Here is a 17,349-nt window from a genome sequence, read left to right as displayed (position 1 = left end):
GGCACAAGAACAGGCGCGTGCAGCCTACCAAGCCGTCGTTTAATGAACCATCGGGATTAACCCAGTGATAAACACCGGGGCCGCATGTTTCAGCTTCGCCGGTTAACCATCTGTACGGAGTGCTTGGGCGGTGATATTTTTTTAGCTTGTTCTTTATTGAAGCGTACGTTGTTCTGTATGTTGTATGCTTGATTCCAAGGAATGTATGTACTGTTCGCTGCACTTTCCTGAGTGCTTATAGCCTCTGCCTTGCTGGGGTATGAGCCATTTCGTTTTTTGCTTGCTTTCGGGGGTAGGCGCTATTGATGATAGCTTTCTGTGGACGTACGCGTAAGAATCCCGGGATCCTAGATTTATACAGCTTCGCTGTAATTATAGTGATGTACATTTAAGCTTCATTTGGTTTTTATTCATAGTTTTCTGCCCCAGCATTAGTGTTACTAATGCTTTAAGCAGCAAGAATATTCCTGCTCATGTACGTTTGTATGCATGCACGGTGGCAGGAATGATAACTCTCTCAAGGTCTGAAGTTCATCGTGACACATGCTATGCCGCGAAGCAATATATACAGGGTGTTTCAGCGAACACTTTAAATAATCTTTAAAGGTTGGCTGTGGCAGATATCACAGTTCTGATTGATGAGGTCTACTCGAAGCGGCGGACACTACTCGCACAAATAACTGAAACGCAAAATCTGCTGATTAACAAAAAATCGCTAATTATTTTTTAACTAATTACCTCATGGCCCACATTGCAATTTACAAATTTAGCCGTGGAGTTCGCAAGGCGCATCCACTTGGAACTAATTCTCAGGATGACACCGGTTTCGAGATATAAATTCCCGAACTTTGCGGAGAAATGCATGTTCTAGTTAATTTGGTAAAAAAAAAAAAAAAAAAACGTCGTTGTATGCATTGAAGCACACAAGTAACTGGAACGCCAATGCATTTCTCCGCAAAGTTTGCGAATTGATATCTCGAAACTGGTGTCTTCCTGGGAATTCGTTCCAAGTGGATCCGCCTTGTGAACGCCACGGCTACAATTTGTTAATGGCAATATGAATCATAAGGTAATTAGTTAAAATGCGATTAGTTAATTTTGTTAATTAGTCGATTATGCATTTCAATTTTTTGTGCTAGTAGTGTCCGCCGCTTTGATATATATATATATATATATATATATATATATATATATATATATATATATATATATATATATATAATTTTTATAGCATGGTTTGGTTTAGCGAGGCACAAGCAGAAGGTGATGTCTCATTCGACGCGGTGAGTTGCTAGTTTAGAAGCTACTGTAAACATCGCTCGTTCCAGCTTTGGTGCGTTCGATCGACCTGCGCACAATGCCGCTAGTTTTCTTTCCCGACACTGTGCACAGCGCTAAATTCCATTACAAGTGGCTCAATTCGCTTTCATGTTCGTTTACGCTTCTAAGAGTGACTTTGCCCAAAGGAAAACATCCCCTAAAATTTGAAAACCTGTTGGAAGAAACTCAACTCGTAGTCCGATTGGTTGTTATTCTTGCCTTTCGCCGAGGCTTGAGGATTCCCGCGGGCGGCAGGTGTTTGCTGTGTACCAAAGTCAGGGCCCTACCTCGAGCACCGCGCACTGCGAGCACGAACAAGCTCCAGTCACTGGACGCAGATGACCTCGTCACACGTATCAGCTAACTATCAAAAGAAGGTATACACCCCATTTCACAAACGGAACTCTCGTGTGCTTTTATACCACGACGCATTAACAAGGTAACTTTACAGTTTCTGGCCTCGTTCTATCGGCGCGGAATACCCGTATACAGCTTCCGAAAGCACGACAGACGTTACTGCCTATATATTCTGAGATACATGCGATATACTGCAACACGGGTTGCTGCATGGAGTTGCCTATGAAGGTCGCAAACAGTCAGGTATCGTACATGTAGCAGTGCAGCAACTCCTCCAACAAGTGCTTGCACCTTTCGGAGGCCTGCTGCGCACAAACGCGTCCTTTTTTTCTTTTAATTTCCGGCTCGCCTGAAAATTATTTCCGCGACTCCGTCGCCCAAATCTGTGAGACCGCGATCGAGATACGGTGACCGGCAGCAAGGACTCTTTCGGCTTCCGCGAAGCACTTGGGTTCGACGCCACAAAAGAGAAACGTGACCGCAGAAGAGTAACCTGGTATTATAGGTCACACGACAATGACGGGAATGGCGCAGACGTGCCACAATCAATGCTCGCACCTCTTCAGGCTTGAGCGTTTTCATCGGCCCGTTCGTTAAACAAACGTTCGTTAAACAAACGTTCGTTAAACAAACAAGCTTTCGGGGGTTATACTAATCGAATATTGTTTACAATAAAAAAAAAAAAAGAAACTTTGTTCAGTACTTTCCCTTTTTCTTTCGCAGAGAAATCACGCGGACACAACAGAGCAAGATTACCGACAGATAACCGCAGTGTTTTTCGAAAGCATTTACATGTCACATGGTCTCCACAATGTGTGCACTACTAATCTCGCAGTGACCCCACACTGATCACGTCATATAAAGGCAGACCGTATTGTTTCGATAACTGAAAGCAGCGTACTTAAGGCGCAGTCGTCGTTTTCCACCCAAGCAGGTGTACACTGTAAAGGGACACCATTACGACGTAGAAAACAACCCCATCGTCTGAATCGTTCACATTTCAACAACTCAACCGCGCTTTTCGTCAAGCCACCGGTAGGCGGCCGCGACTAAAATAATCACCGCTAATTCCCCAAGTCAAAGCCTCATCCATTTGTCATAGAATAAAGGCATTTATTCTATGCCTACAAAGTCTCCCTGCAATGCTTGGGAGCCAGTGGTCCACCGCGACGGCGCCACGCTACTAAAGAATGGTTATCAGTTGTTGGTATAGCTTGAACAACTGTCACCGCGCGCTATAGATTGTCGCTGAGTTACTGCCGCATTGAATGTTAGTGAGAAAAGTTGACGTGACCCTATAACCTTACTTCATAAAACGTGTCTACTTTGCTGGGAATGTGGCGCCCTCCAAGCTATCCCAGACTTGTCGCCGCCGGGAAGGCCGAAGAAAATGCAGGAGGTCTTGTCCAAGGTCTTAGGGTCGTTGGGGTCGTTGGCCCCAGTGCCCGCTCTCCCACAGGGTGCCGTGCGCAAGGGTTGTCTAATTGGTTAAATCGTGCCACGTGATATGCTGGCGCGCGGGAAAACTGCAACTGAAACAGTCGAAAGTGGTAAACAAGCCATTAGCGCGGTGGGTTCGTTTGACTGCTGCCGGCTGTTGACCTTGGCGGCTATATTGGCGGGACGCGATGGACTTCCGTGTGGGCTCGCTGGCTGACGATCGCTGTTCGCGGATTAACTGTGAGAGTTTCGACTGTATCGATGGGCATCTGAGGGGGTGGACGTACGTTAATCGGCAGGTTTGCATAGTGGTGCGCTTTTGCTGGGCCGAATTTCCTTGATTTTAGCGGGAAATCATGGACCCCATTGTCCTGGGCGATATCATTTGGTGCTGGCGAATGTTGCAACTACAGTGGTGAACATTGTGTGTTCCTCGGCGGTATTGTATATTTGTGTGTTTCTACCGGATCAACATCGCTACTCGCTGCACTACTGGAGGAGAGCCCGTCAAATGTGAGTGTTGATGAGCAAAATATTTCTTCTCTGATAAAGTTGTCTGCGTTCAGCTGACGGACTTATATATGTGTGCGCCTTCGCGTCTCATCAGAAAACGCCACTGAAACGCGGTTGTCACAATTAAAGGCGGTCTTGTTAACTTTAAGCAGCATTGTTCGTCTAACTGCGCAGCTTCGGCGGCTAGGCATGTGGAGCGACAACTGCTACATGATTTGTTTCGAGTTTGTCTTTCTGGAGCTCGTTAATTTAGTGTTATTTCTTTTGCGATTTCTTAGTAAATTAGGCGATTTAGCGGTCGCCGTATGTCCGGGGCTTCGAGAAGCTTCTGCTGTTCTTGCGTCTATACCCCCCCCCCCCGTCTCCTTTCCACAATCACAATGTTTTTGTGCTCTTAATTATTTATTTAATTGTATCAAGTATTGAACCGAGTGTTACACGGTATGTTTTCATCATGGTGAAGTGCGATCGGGATCGAATTTCTCGATCTCGATTGGCCCATTAAGGCGAAAGCCTTTAATGGCTCATGCTCGCGGCCATAGCCACAACGGCGTCCGTTAGCAGAACATGTCACACTCCGCTAGGGGGCGTTCGTGACGTCATCGGAGTGGCGCGCGTACTGCGCATGCGCCAAATAGATGGCGCCACCCTCGCGCTCCAAAACGGCCGACCATGGAGGAAGGAAACTGAGGAGAAGCCCTAATCTCCCCGCGCGCTAGAAGAGTGTGGAGAAAGTGACGTAGTAGGTTCTCCTCTTTTTTGCTGATTTTTTATTTCTTTGCCGTAGCGGCCACGCTTTCGGGCCACAATGGCGGCTCTGTTTTGATTCTGTGCGCTCACACGTGTTGCTCCGTAGGTTTCGTACCGTGGCAAAGGCGCCGTGCGGGCAGGTTTGCGTTGGTCTCCGTGTTTTGTTGCGCCGCGTTATCTGGACCGTGCTCTCCCGGATGTTGCTGTGTGGCCAGGTGGGACAGGAGGAACTAAAGTTCGTGAAATGAACGCGCATGCAACGCTGTACGCGATGTACCGCGCCACGGCAATGGCAACGGACGAAGGAATATCCGCGGAAAATTTTGCCCTTTTTGGCCGAATCATGCTAACGTGCTAAAGATTGTTTAATATTGATGCGGAGCGCGCGGGTCCGAGCAGCACATTTGCGCGCAGCGCGGCGTGGTTTCGCGAGAAATGTAAACAAGAGAGGAGAGTGACCCGATAGGCGGAGCAACGCCATGAGCAACGCCAACTTCCGGCTTCAGTTTAGCTTCACAAAGAGTGACGTCAGGGCCTCTCCCGAGTTTCCTTCCTCCGTGCGGCCGACGCTCCTCGCTAGCCGACTCGTCGGATGTCTCCAAAGCGCGTTTCCGTTTCTGCAGCCAACGGTGGTAAAATAGGAGAGGTGGCCAAACGGCGCCGCTCCAGCAATGCGCCGCGCAATACGCGATGGCTCTCGAGTTGCCGCCGCTTTGCGTAAGGTGGCAGCAGGGCTAGTCTGGGCCAATCTATCCGCTCCGCCGTACTTGAAAGTACGTAGCCGGCGGGCGTTCACGGGCATTCAAACTGTGTTTTCACTTCTGTGACTTTTGAAAAAAGAGCTTCGCATCGTAGTACCGTACACCAGAGAGATCTTCAATCACACTGAATAGTTACCTCCGCTTAAAACGTACTTCTGGCGCGGATTTACGCGTGACTTCAGACGTGTCGTTTATTTCATCATTTGATTGTTTTATTTCTTTGTTTTGCTGGATACATGCAGATTGGTTCTGGGAGTTATGCGGTGACTAATGCGTAATTATCAAATGAATCACGTTTGAAACGAACATCTTTTTGATATGTTCACGATCAAGTACATCTGACTCTTCTTCCTTATAATAATAACAATAATAAAATTATTTATTAGCATGTACGACTATGCAGAAACAGTATTTACTGTCTTTCCAAAAGTACTGTTGACGTGTTAACCAATATATATATATATATATATATTGTAAACTCTGAAGATCGGTCCACCGGTCCAAACCGTTGAAATTAAATACTTTTCCTGCTTACCTTCTAGCACCGCTCGAGTTCTTTACGCTTGAAAGGTAGCCTGAAGACTTTGTCATTATATATATATATATATATATATATATATATATATATATATATATATATATATATATATATATATATATATATTGTGTGTGTGTGTGTGTGTGTGTGTGTGTGTAGTACTATCACTAATGCAAAAACTTTGGGTCGAAAAATCATCAGTTTCCAAACGCGTTACATACTGCAAGATAAGATTACCGGAACGACAGGCTGATTTTGAAATAAGAAGTTCATCGACGCTTTCTGCAAGGCCGCAATACATTCCTTATGCAAGTTCCAGCGTGCGCGATCTGTCTGCAGTGCGCGTCCCAAAAGTGAAGTACTCTGCGCTGCATCTCCAACGGGCACCACGGCTACCGCTTACTGCGTGTTTCACGCCGTTTCTTTGTTCAGAGTGGCCGTTCAAGGCAGGTCGCGAACACGTAATTCGACGAGGCGGTGCCGCTCTGTCTAGACAACGGCGTCTACTCCCGTCGTTTGAGAGTAGATTCTTAAAAGAAGGGGGTGAAAATATGGGATGAAGTAACTGTCTCTCCGTAAAGCCCCTTAAGGAAACAGGGTAGGCGAAATTTTCGAAAAAAATTTTGCCTACCCTGTTCAGGAAAAACAACAACAAAAAAACAGAGCAGTTCAGACAAAAGCAACAGAGGCAGACATAGAAAGGCTTTCGCCTACTGCAGTTTAGCTCAGCAAAGTAAGTGGCTACACTTTTGCACAAGGAAGCCAATGGCGATCGAAAAATTCGATCTTGTTCGGGTTAGATCGAATGTGTTCAGTGTGACAACTGTCGTCTCTTTAGCTGGGCTTGTTGGTGCATAACTTTTGGGTGAACTGCGCGAGGACGGAAGAAAGAAAAGGAAACAAGCACATATTTGTTTCCTTTCCTGTCCCGTCCTCGCGCAGTTCACCAAAAACTTAGGGGAATGACCTTTGGATTTCCGTGGTGGTAGACAAGGGTGACTAATTTCGCATATCGCTCTGATTACTGTCTCGAACTCCTCGTTGTGGCTGCAAGGTTTACGTGATTTGGTGTAGGCGGTACTTTTTAGAGCGCAGCTCTTAGGCGCTCGTTCATGATTGAGCGTCGGCGTAGCAGAGCGAACGCGGAGTGCAACGGAAAATGAACGAAGGCGATAGCGAAGTGAGTGCGAGGAGGAAAGCGGAAGAGGAGGCTACAGTGAAATCATGAAGCGAAAAGCAGAGGGGGAGAGTATGACGAAAGGGTGAGGAGGAAAGCAGATGACTGCGATAGCGAAGAGAGCGCGAGTAGGAAAGCGGAAGAGGAGGCTACATTGAAATCATGAAGCGGAAAGCGGAGGGGGAGAGTATGACGAAAGGGTGAGGAGGAAAGCAGTAGACTGCGATAGCGAAGTGAGTGCGAGGAGGAAAGGGGAAGAGGAGGCTACGGTGAAATTATGAAGCGAAAAGCAGAGGGGGAGAGTATGACGAAGGGGTGAGGAGGAAAGCAGCAGACTGCGATAGAGAGCGCGAGGAGGAAAGCGGAAGAGGAGACTACAGTGAAATCATAAAGCGGAGGAGAGTATGACGAAAGGGTGAGGAGGAAAGCAGAAGACTGCGATAGCGAAGAGAGCGCGAGGAGGAAAGCGAAGGAAGCTGCCTGGAAGCACCATCAGATGGCGCTCACGTCCGCGGCAAAGAAAAAAAAAGGGAAAAGAAAAAAAAAGAACCAGAAACTCGCCTTTGCGCACAGCGTTCGCCACAAGCGCTTCCCGGTAAAAATTACGGTTGCATAAGCTGGCAACTGTGTGGCCGGTCTATATACAGCGCGGCTCTGCCAATCGGTGCGGTTATCAGTGCGATATGCCTCAATATATCGCGAAGTGAAAACATGTATAGAGCTGCGCTCAAGTTTCGTGTTAGGGCTATCGTAATCGTCGGTGATTTTGCGCGGGCTGATCCTGATGACAGGGCAGTCTAAAATCTGGGCCGATAAGGTCTTCTGGGTGTCTGCCTCTGTGGCCACTGGTCGCTGTGATTATCCTTATATATATATATATATATATATATATATATATATATATATATATATACAGATAAACCTAGGAAATAAAGCACCGTTTTTTTCGTAAGTGCATCCTCAACCTACAAATGCCTGTTGAACTACCGGATCTCGGCAGACCCACTTTATATATATATATATATACACTTGCCCACTGGCTGTATTCGTTCAGAGGACCTGTTTTGTCAGGAAAGAAGAGAGCGGAACAGAAGCCCGATACTGTAACCTTTAGTACTCCACGGACGATTTTATTTGTTATGTCTTAAGTATATGTGATGCGGACGCTTCGGGGTCGCGTTGCTTATGGATACATCTCTGGCTGAAATGAGCAACATCACTGCGGAATTCCCCACCAGAGCCTCACTGTAAAGTCGGTATGCATGTCCTTGCTAACATGATGTATGTGTTCTTGCTTTGACTTAGCGCTGCCTTCAAGATCAGCAGTTCTTTCCTCAGGATAGACACTTGCCCATGTTAAGTTTGGTGGAACTGTTAACAAACGGCAAATGTGTGTTGTTAGATGCACCACATACAGAGACCATGGGGTGAGTCCGCTATACAAAGGTAGTCGGCTGCAGTATAGTAAGCAAGACCTGCGTAGTCACACTGCCCGCGCCTAGCTCTCATGTTTCGCTGATTATTATTTAATACACATCGATGCAAAGGGCTCATAAAGTAATAAGAATGAAGTATACGTGATCGCAGGTGGTTCTTAACGTACTCAGCGTCCCAGTGACATTAGGTTGCCATCGAGTCTTGATTGTAACCGATTTCAAGCAAACAACCGCATTTCGAAGCGAAAGTTCTGGAACCATTACACCTTTCCACATACCCCGGAGCACCTCGTACCTATTGTATCCCCCATAGCGCTTTGTGCTTCATTATGGCCGCATTTCGCTTCCACTTTGCTGTTATTGTTTTTTTCCTGTGTTTCCATTTATCTATTGCCTTCGTTTATCCATATACCAAGGTACTTATATCCTTCTACCCGAGGTATTTCCTGGCGCCCTGAATTGACACTGTTTGTTCGCTGTTTTCATTGAATAAGATAACTACTGATTTTTAAACGCTAAATTTGAGACCTAACTTCTCGAATTACTGTCCACAGATATTAGCCAGACGTCGCATATAACTTTGCTTGTTAGCTAGCAACACAATGTCGTCGGCATAAATAAACCTGGAAGCTGCTGCTCTACCACTGTACCCGCCTGTTTGTATGAGAGATTAAAGCCGACATTACTTCCTTCTAGCACCCTCTCCATCCTCACCTATACATCATAAACAGCAGTGGGGATAAAGGGCACCCCTGCCTCAGTGCCTTGTTGATATGAAGTTTCTCCTCGCTCCTCATCCATTCCCATTCAACGCAAACGGTATTTTCTAGGTAAATCTCTCTCAAGAGCTGTAGACAATCGTCACCTTAGCCTTCCCCTTCCAGAATATCCCACAAAATGTTGCGGTCTACGTTGTCATACGCTCCTCTAATGTCTAAGAAGGCCACATATAACGGTCTCCTTCCTACTCTGGACATTTCAATATTAAGGGCAAATAAGTTATCATTCAAACGCCTACCTATTCTGAACCCATTCTGAAGTTCTCCCAAAAATGCCATTATTCTCTTCCCATGCTTGCAGTTTTAATGAGTAAAGAGTAAGGCGCAATAGACCAGGACAGAAGAAGAACACAAACGACAGGACCGGCGCCTCCTGTCGTTTACTCATTGCGCCTTACTCTTTACTCATTCACGCATGAACCAACTAGCCCAAGCAAGAGTTTTACTTGAGCATATTTCTTCTACGTTGGGCCCTTTCTTTCAACGAAGGTTTCGCACCGATCCTGCCATTTTGTGCGTCAGCTTGATCGCCGTGTCAGCTTGCCAGTCTCGAGTGGCGCCGGTCCTGTCGTTTGTGTTCTTCAGTCCTGGTCTCTTGCGCCTTACTCTTTACTCATTCAAGCATGAACCAACTAGCGCAAGCAAGAGCTTTATTTGCAGTTTCATTTGCCTTCATTGCTAACCTGTATATTACCGACGTAATGGTCAACGGTCCATACGAGTGAATTCTACCTTTCTCCCCCATGCCTTTAAAATCAAATTCATTCTACTTTGTCGCCAATTGTCTAGTATTCGTCTATCTTTGGAACTTTTTTTCTATTGCTTTACACAGCGCTTCCTTACTTTTAAACCGCGGAGGCGAGCGCCATCTTGCGGTGGTTCAAGGAACCCAGCGGCTCGCGCGGGGTGCGTACTCTGCTGTGTTTGGTTGGCCTATTCGGCAAGAGGACAGCCACGCCGCAGCCAGTGTCACGAAACTCGGCAAGGTTCACAAAGATTGGCTTTTAAAAGATCAAGGGGGGATAAACAAAATGCTAGACTGCTACGCATGTATACAGTACCTAAATACTTCAAGTAGGGCGAGGTGGTTATTTGTTGCCGCCCCGTTTCCGAGGGTATGCAGCAGAAATACCGAAGGGTCATCATGATCCGCGGCTATCGTATCCAGTGTTTCGGTATTCTGTAAACTACAATGCGTTCAAATATACATCAAAGCTCTCCGATGTGTCCTTACCGTAGTTCGTGTTCAGATACTGGCTTGCCGAGTAAGGCGGAGGGATGTCGTACAGGCCGTGAACAGGGGGCGGTGACCTGTGGCAGGCCCCGGACTGGATTACGAGTGGTCGGTAGCCAGCGCCGTACGCTGAACGCCCTTGGCTGTAATGGGGGGTGTCCGCAGTACACAGGAACAAGCAGCAGAGGCAGAAAACGCAGAATCCGAGCGCCGCAAGAACGAAAAAGATCACGTTCACGAAGGACCAAAATGCGCGGGTCGAGCGCGTGTATCCATTGTGCCTGTGCTGCCCACTTCTGAAAAAAAAAAAAAGAAAAAAGAACGCCACGTTTCGTTGTCACCTTCCCTACCGCGGGAAACGCGAGAGAGCCAATGTTAGCTTGTCAAAAAAGACCTGAATCTCGATTTTGATTAACAGTTGGGTGACCATATATATTTAGTGCTTTGAATTGCGTGTTGCTAGTCCATCTGTTAAATAATTAACAACAACAGTTCTCCAGGTCTCGATAACTTATCGAACTTTGAACACCCACGGAGATATCAAGAGGGTATTTGTGGGTTCGCAAAGATGTATAAACACATACCCTAAATGATATGTGTGACGTGCCAATGGCTTCCGTCTTCTTAGATTTCAGATCTCTGAAAGAGCTACGGTGTTTGTGCTTGACCTCGAATCTAAGGTTTCTGGCGACCTTGAATCGCAATCGCAAGAACGTACGGCGATTGATTTTCTTTTTCTCGGAAATGGGTGGCTTGCGTATATTTATTCTTCTTGAAGCAAACAAACATAAATGCGGCATGTTCGTTCTGGCGATAGGAGCGTTTTGCATTAACAACCAGGTGAAAGGAAACGCAACACTGCTGGTTCAATGCGCTTCCTATGCTTATAGTATTGGTACACCCCGTTGATAACGCCTCCCGTTCTCTTATGGCCCGAGTACACCTCTACATGACACATTAGTGTAGAGTATCTTTTTTTAACCGCTTACCGGGAAATCTGTGTCAAGGTCAACATCCGGTTGGCCACAAGAAGGTGTATGTGTTGACTTGAGACTCGCAAATTATATCCCCCCACAAAAAAGCAAAAAAAAAGAGAGCCCAACTTACACGCTCGGCGATGATCCACTGAAAAAACCTGTTCTCTCCAGATAGTACTCCAGCTGTAAGTGAACGTAAGAAAGAAAAATGACTTTGTTTAGCTACAAAGACTAAACGACACTATCCGCATTGAACAAGGAGTAATGGACACAAGGGGCTCAATTTTTTTTTTTAGTTGCAACCATATGAAGCGAACGGACAACGAAGCCAGGGAAAGCATATGGGAAACATTCTAAAAATTCAGATGTACAAATATTAACGGAAAGAGAAAAGAAAGTGGACGAAAAGACAACTTGTCGCATGTGGGAGCCGAACCCACATCTTCCGCGTTACGAATGCCGTGCGTTACACTTAAGCTACAGACACGGCCACACTGCCGTCAAATTGTTTTGCCTGATCAACGATGATAAAACTCCGACGTCATCTAAGCACTTATGAGTTGTGAATGGAAAATCATTAATGTCCAACTGAACACCAGTGAAAAGGGTTCTTACGAAAAGGGTTCTACTTAAATTGAGGACGACGCAACGAGCTATGGAAAGAAGAATGTTGGGTGTAACGTTAAGGGATAAGAAAAGAGCAGATTGGGTGAGGGAACAAACGCGAGTTAATGACATCTTAGTTGAAATCAAGAAAAAGAAATGGGCATGGGCAGGACACGTAATAAGGAGGGAAGATAACCGATGGTCATTAAGGGTTACGGACTGTATTCCAAGGGAAGGGAAGCGTAGCAGGGGGCCGGCAGAAAGTTCGGCGGGCGGATGAGATTAAAAAGTTTGCAGGGACGACATGGCCACAACTAGTACATCACCGGGGTAGTTGGAGAAGTATGGGAGAGGCCTTTGCCCCGCAGTGGGCGTAACCAGGCTGGTGATGATGGTGGACGCCAGTGAGCGCTCCTTCGAGTTATGGACTCCTCGCGGGCAAGAGAGAGCGTTGAGACGCCTGGCCAACGCCTCCTAGATAGCACAAGGCCGGTGCACGTCGATCCGTGACGTCAGGCTACCTTTCCCGGCTGCCACAGAATCAAGTAGGGAAACCTCCGAGCAAGCCGCGGTGATTTTGACGTCACCGCTTTCGTCACGCCGGTCTTTGCAAAGCAAATTTCGGTCCAAATAGCATTATGTCATCAAGCAGAGTGCACAAGCCTGCTGTCTAGGAGGCGCTGGTTTAGCCCAGTGGCAAAGACACTCGGCCTCTGAGCGTGGGGTCGTAGGCCCGAAACTCACTATACCACCAAAGTTTCTCCTTTGGAATTTATTATGTTTATTTTATGTATTAATTTTCTTATAGTGACTACCGGGGGCGAAGTAAGAGCGTAGGCGATAGAGCTTGCGCGGACAGAAAACTCGCGGATAACACATAGGCTTGAAAGAGCGAGCGTGACGTGGTGTCGCGGCAATGCTTTCACGCAAGGCCTGGTCAACCTGGCCCAGGGGTTCTTCAACGTGCCCCCAATGCATGGGTCACGGGCGTTCTCGCATCTCGCCCACATCAAAATGCGGCCGCCGTGGCCGGGATTCGATCCCGGCCGCGACCTCGTGCTCAGCAGCCTAACACCATAGCCACTGAGCAACCACGGCGGGTCGGCCTCTAAGCCATCGCGCTGGGTATAGCGATAAGTGCTTACGATGATCGGGACGTCATATCGGCACGCCTGGCGCCGCCACCTGGAGTACTTTCCTTGCGTCATCAATTCACGTTGCACCGCCGTCCGCAGCAGTTCGTGTCGCCGCAGCGCTGTCGTTTATACTGGTCGGATCAAGTTTGATAAAATTAATGATGACACCGGGCTGCGTGGAGATGAGCAAGTGGCACAATTAATGCTTACGCATACTTGGGCAACTCCCAGAGGAGTCTATGCGTGAATTCCTCTCCCCGCCGGCGTGACGCCTTCGGTTTGCAAGGCAGTGAGAACACGGTTAAAGCATACATTATTCAGCACCCTGATATACAAAGTGGCTTTGGCGTTGCGCCGCCAAGTCCGAGGTCACGGGATCGAATTCGGTCCGCCGCGGCCGCATTTCAATGGGGGCGAACTGCGAAAACACCCGTGTACTTAGGTTTAGATGCACGTTACAGTACTACAGGTGGTCGAAATTAATCTGTTAGTTCCCCGCTACGGCGTGTCTCGTGATCAGATCGTGGTTTCGGCACGTAAGCTTCCAGAATTCAACGTTTAATTTTTAGTCAGATTTGTTCTTTATCGGCTTGTGATTGCAAGTGCCACGATTGTGGGACGATTCTTTTTCGTGCTTCGTCAGAGCGATGCTCCACCCGCGCTACCCATGGAAACAGCTGACCGGGGATGACAAGAGCTGCATATAATCGAGTGGAAGGCATCGCTATAATGTGGCGCCCCTGTTTGCTGTTTGAGTGCAGAAGATGCGGTACTTGCAGGTATTAACATTTGACACACCCGAAAGAATAACAGAAAATCGCAAAACACTCACCCCGCAAGATCCCACCAGTATGTATTCGTCTTGAGGATAATCGTACCCTTCGCATGTCACTTGAATCAATCCGAATTTCTGCGATTTCTTCATCTCGGCCTTGCATTCCCACTGGAAATAAACAAGAGGGAGCATTAAAGAGCTAGCGTTTAACCATTTAGGCAATGTCCAAGCGGGTTGGCGAAACCTTGTCAAGGCGGTAGACTGACCAATGTTCTACTGTATTCCTGTCTCTTCACTGCATCATTCGCGTCATTTTTTGAACTACGTGCTGTCGATGCCACGTGGCACGGTCTTAATCTCGCTCTGCTCTCTCAAGCCCAGCGGCGCAAGCACCGCGAGACATCGCTTCCCTTATCAGGTGAACCTCGCCGATGTCCTGCTGACGCATTGCATTGGTTTGAGCACCAGGACTCGAACTTACAAAAAAAGTTCGTATAGGCTGGAACTGTTTTTATGAGCGGATGACAGTAACTCGTGATTTTAGACATACTATTAGCGGAGGCAGCCGGCCAATGGCGACCATCAGTTACGAACAAAAACAGTCGCAGTTTCGTACGAAAGGCGAAGCATTGATTGCGGTAGCAAATTTTTGGACAGCCAGCTATACGAAGTAATGATAGCAGTTTTATTGGCCGTATAAACTTGTAAACATAGGCTCACTAACTAAATTAACAAGCATGGTGTCACGCACGCACAAGCGAACATGAACACATGTCACTCGATGACCGCGGAAACTCGCTCTCAAAATGCTGGAGTGAGGAGGCGCGGCGGCAGCAGCGTGCGAATTGACCTTCGTTGGGCCGGACTCTGTCCTCGTCGCAGATGACTTTCAAGATACAGCGGCCCGAGCAAGAAAGCGCGGCCGCCCGGAATAGAACGCGTCGCCCCCCCCCCCCCCCCCCCCCCGCGCCCCGGATCGTTGCGCGCGACAGAAGACGGCGCGCTTCCTCCCCGCTTCCCTCGCTTGCGAGCGCGACATTGCGCCGTGCTTTCACTCGCACATGCAGCACGCGGCGCGCGGCGACGAGCGTATCGCCCTTGGACATCGTGCGGAACTTCACGGCGACGGCGACGGCGACGGCAGAAATGCGCCTGCAGTGTCCATATAATTGCTACGGAAATAAGACTTTTTTTTTAATTCGGCCTCTGGTTCGCACTGTTAAGGACCTACTGGAAGCCTGCTTTAGATGCATACATTCAAGGAGCCATGCAACATGCTTCTGTGAAAACTGAGAAAATACTGGATTAAGCTAGTGCAGTACCTTTCAACGAACATATTCTAAAATATATTAATCAAAAGGCTTCGATAGCACAACAAATATATAGAACCCATTGTTTACTTTCCCCGTTCCCTCTCAGCTGGGGCGGCATCGATAGCAATGCTCTTCCTATTGCTCCGTTCATACGGCGAATTACGATAGCAGATTCCGAGCATTTCAGGTGCGACATTTTCTATCCTTTCTTTTAAAGCATGGCGGTTCCAATGGTAGCTCTCGAGGGCGTTTCTCGAGCTGAAATGATTCCTAGGAGCGGCCGGATCATTCCACCAAAATCCGCAGGACCCACCGGAACTTGGGCTGGAACTGCCTAGACACTGTCACTGGAATTCACCTTTTAATTTTTGTTCTTTCCGCATGTAACAAAAGAGTGCGTAACATGACGGATGCGACGTGTCAACAACCGCCACGGCTCCGTCTGCTAAATGAGCGGAGGAGTGAGTACGCATGCGCGAGCTTTCGCTCGGGAGTAGCTGACGGCCACGTACAATCGCCCAATGGATGGCACTATACTCTGGCGCGTAGTCTGTGACGTCATAGGCCACGGAATTATATCGAACAGACCTCGAAAGCCGCAGAGTGGGCGATCATTTATGCGAGATCGTATGCCGCATGCGAAGGAGTAATACTTGGCTGGCATGTTCATGGCCGCATTGTATATAAAGATCACGAAGTCTTCATACTAGTGCCCCTTCAATGCAGTTATGCCATGTTTATTCATGCCAAAGCTTATCGTTTTGTTTGAACACACGAAAATGATTTCATGTTACGCCTTTTTGCGTGCGTCATAACCCAGCCGTGTGCGCATCGCTGTAAAGGTGTGGATGGCAAGAAAGGTCACCTGTGTGTCCCGGCCGTCGCTTCCACGGTTGTAGCACTGAACAACCGAAGGTTGATCCTCGCAGCCTGCGCTGCCACCGCGGCAGTTCAGCTGAGGAACCGGATGGGACCGGCGGCCGGTGGTGTACTGTCCTTGCCGCAAAGTGAGAACCTGAACGTCTTTCAGCCTCACTTTGTCACCTGCGGATGTCAGCGCGCTGGCCATATAACTGTTTGCACCCTAGCACACAACTGCCAAAAGAATTCACCGATAGCCTTTAAGGAGCACACACGCGTAAAATTTGCATTGTATCTTTTTTTTTTTTGTTGATTTAGTAGGTTGCTGTCGATAACGTTTTTACAGTGCGAACGTTCAGTTTCTTGAGCGCGCAAGACAATTAATGCTAATTAGATCATCATTTAATGCGACCACGGCCTAAACAAAAGACCACAGTCAGTTTACCCGCCTTGGTGGAGTTGGGGCGTAAATGCGAGTGGATGAATGTAAATGCAATAAATCGAGATCAATCGGTAGTGAAGAGCCAAGCTGTCGTGGCACATTGCAACGGTGTTCTCTCACGATGAACATACACATCGTGTTCTTAGATTTCGACTGTTTTCAAACCCAACAGTATCTCTGCTTGGTATACTAAGAACGTGCACCACGTCATAGCCTTTGGCGCGCGAGTGACCGTTGTGTAGCTGAACGACAACGCAGTGCATACTTGTTGGGCGAACTCTGCAAGTATACATGGGTCTACGTTTGCCGTCTATGCATAGCAGCAGCTGCTGTTGCATCGATAGTGAAAGCGACTGAACTCTTCTAATATCTTTCATTGCGTCTTCTGTGCGTGATAAATAATAAAGTGGATGAAATGGTCATTCAGAAGTTACATGTAGTTCTGCTGGCGCAAGGTTCAGTAGCAAAATTAAACGAAGTGCGAAGTGCTAAAGAACAAGTACGGGCAGGGATTGTGTGACAACAAGAGTATTGGTTCTCTCTAATATTTATCGTTAGTGACTTTAGCACAGTTTGACCATTTTGTTGCCTGCACACTGCTGAAATTTCTTTTAACCCGGTGTTAGGAGCCGAGCTAAACGCGGCCAGAGTAAGGAGAAGATTGCGCAGTGAAAGCACTGGCACCGAGAAAGGTGGGGGGGGGGGGGGGGGAGGCACACATACCTGACAAACTGTCTGACGGATGAGAAAACAGGCAAAGGAGCGCTCCGAAGACGAAGGTGTGACGCATCTTGAGAGGTGACGGGAGGGTTCGCGATGGGCTTCAGCGGTGGCCTGTCTGTATAATTTAGAAAGGGGATCGAAAATCAGCTATACATGTTGTTGTTGACTCCGCCCTCAGCCCAACTTCTTCTTCTTCACACCGACGTGGCAT

The 17,349-nt window shown here is 47.6% G+C and overlaps 1 protein-coding gene across 3 annotated transcripts in view; it reads right to left on the bottom strand.

The window, feature by feature from the left end:
* The window catches only part of LOC126539032 (store-operated calcium entry-associated regulatory factor-like), a 27,199-nt gene extending 9,850 nt beyond the window's left edge, over positions 1–17,349 (bottom strand). The window contains exons 1-6 of one of the 3 annotated variants that reach the window (XM_055075148.2): positions 17,139–17,349; positions 15,978–16,156; positions 13,857–13,967; positions 11,413–11,465; positions 10,306–10,601; positions 1,512–1,622 (exon numbers count right to left, since the gene is read on the bottom strand). In XM_055075148.2, the coding sequence (XP_054931123.1) occupies positions 1,512–1,622; positions 10,306–10,601; positions 11,413–11,465; positions 13,857–13,967; positions 15,978–16,156; positions 17,139–17,205 (817 nt within the window). In that variant the 5' untranslated portion in view covers positions 17,206–17,349. The remainder of the gene's footprint in view (positions 1–1,511; positions 1,623–10,305; positions 10,602–11,412; positions 11,466–13,856; positions 13,968–15,977; positions 16,157–17,138) is intronic. The other 2 variants (XM_055075149.1, XM_055075150.1) reach the window with 2 other exon arrangements.

Source organism: Dermacentor andersoni, chromosome 11 (assembly GCF_023375885.2).
Source record: "Dermacentor andersoni chromosome 11, qqDerAnde1_hic_scaffold, whole genome shotgun sequence".
In the NCBI taxonomy this organism is placed as follows: Eukaryota; Metazoa; Arthropoda; class Arachnida; order Ixodida; family Ixodidae; genus Dermacentor; species Dermacentor andersoni.
This window is presented reverse-complemented; position numbering and strand designations above follow the sequence as displayed.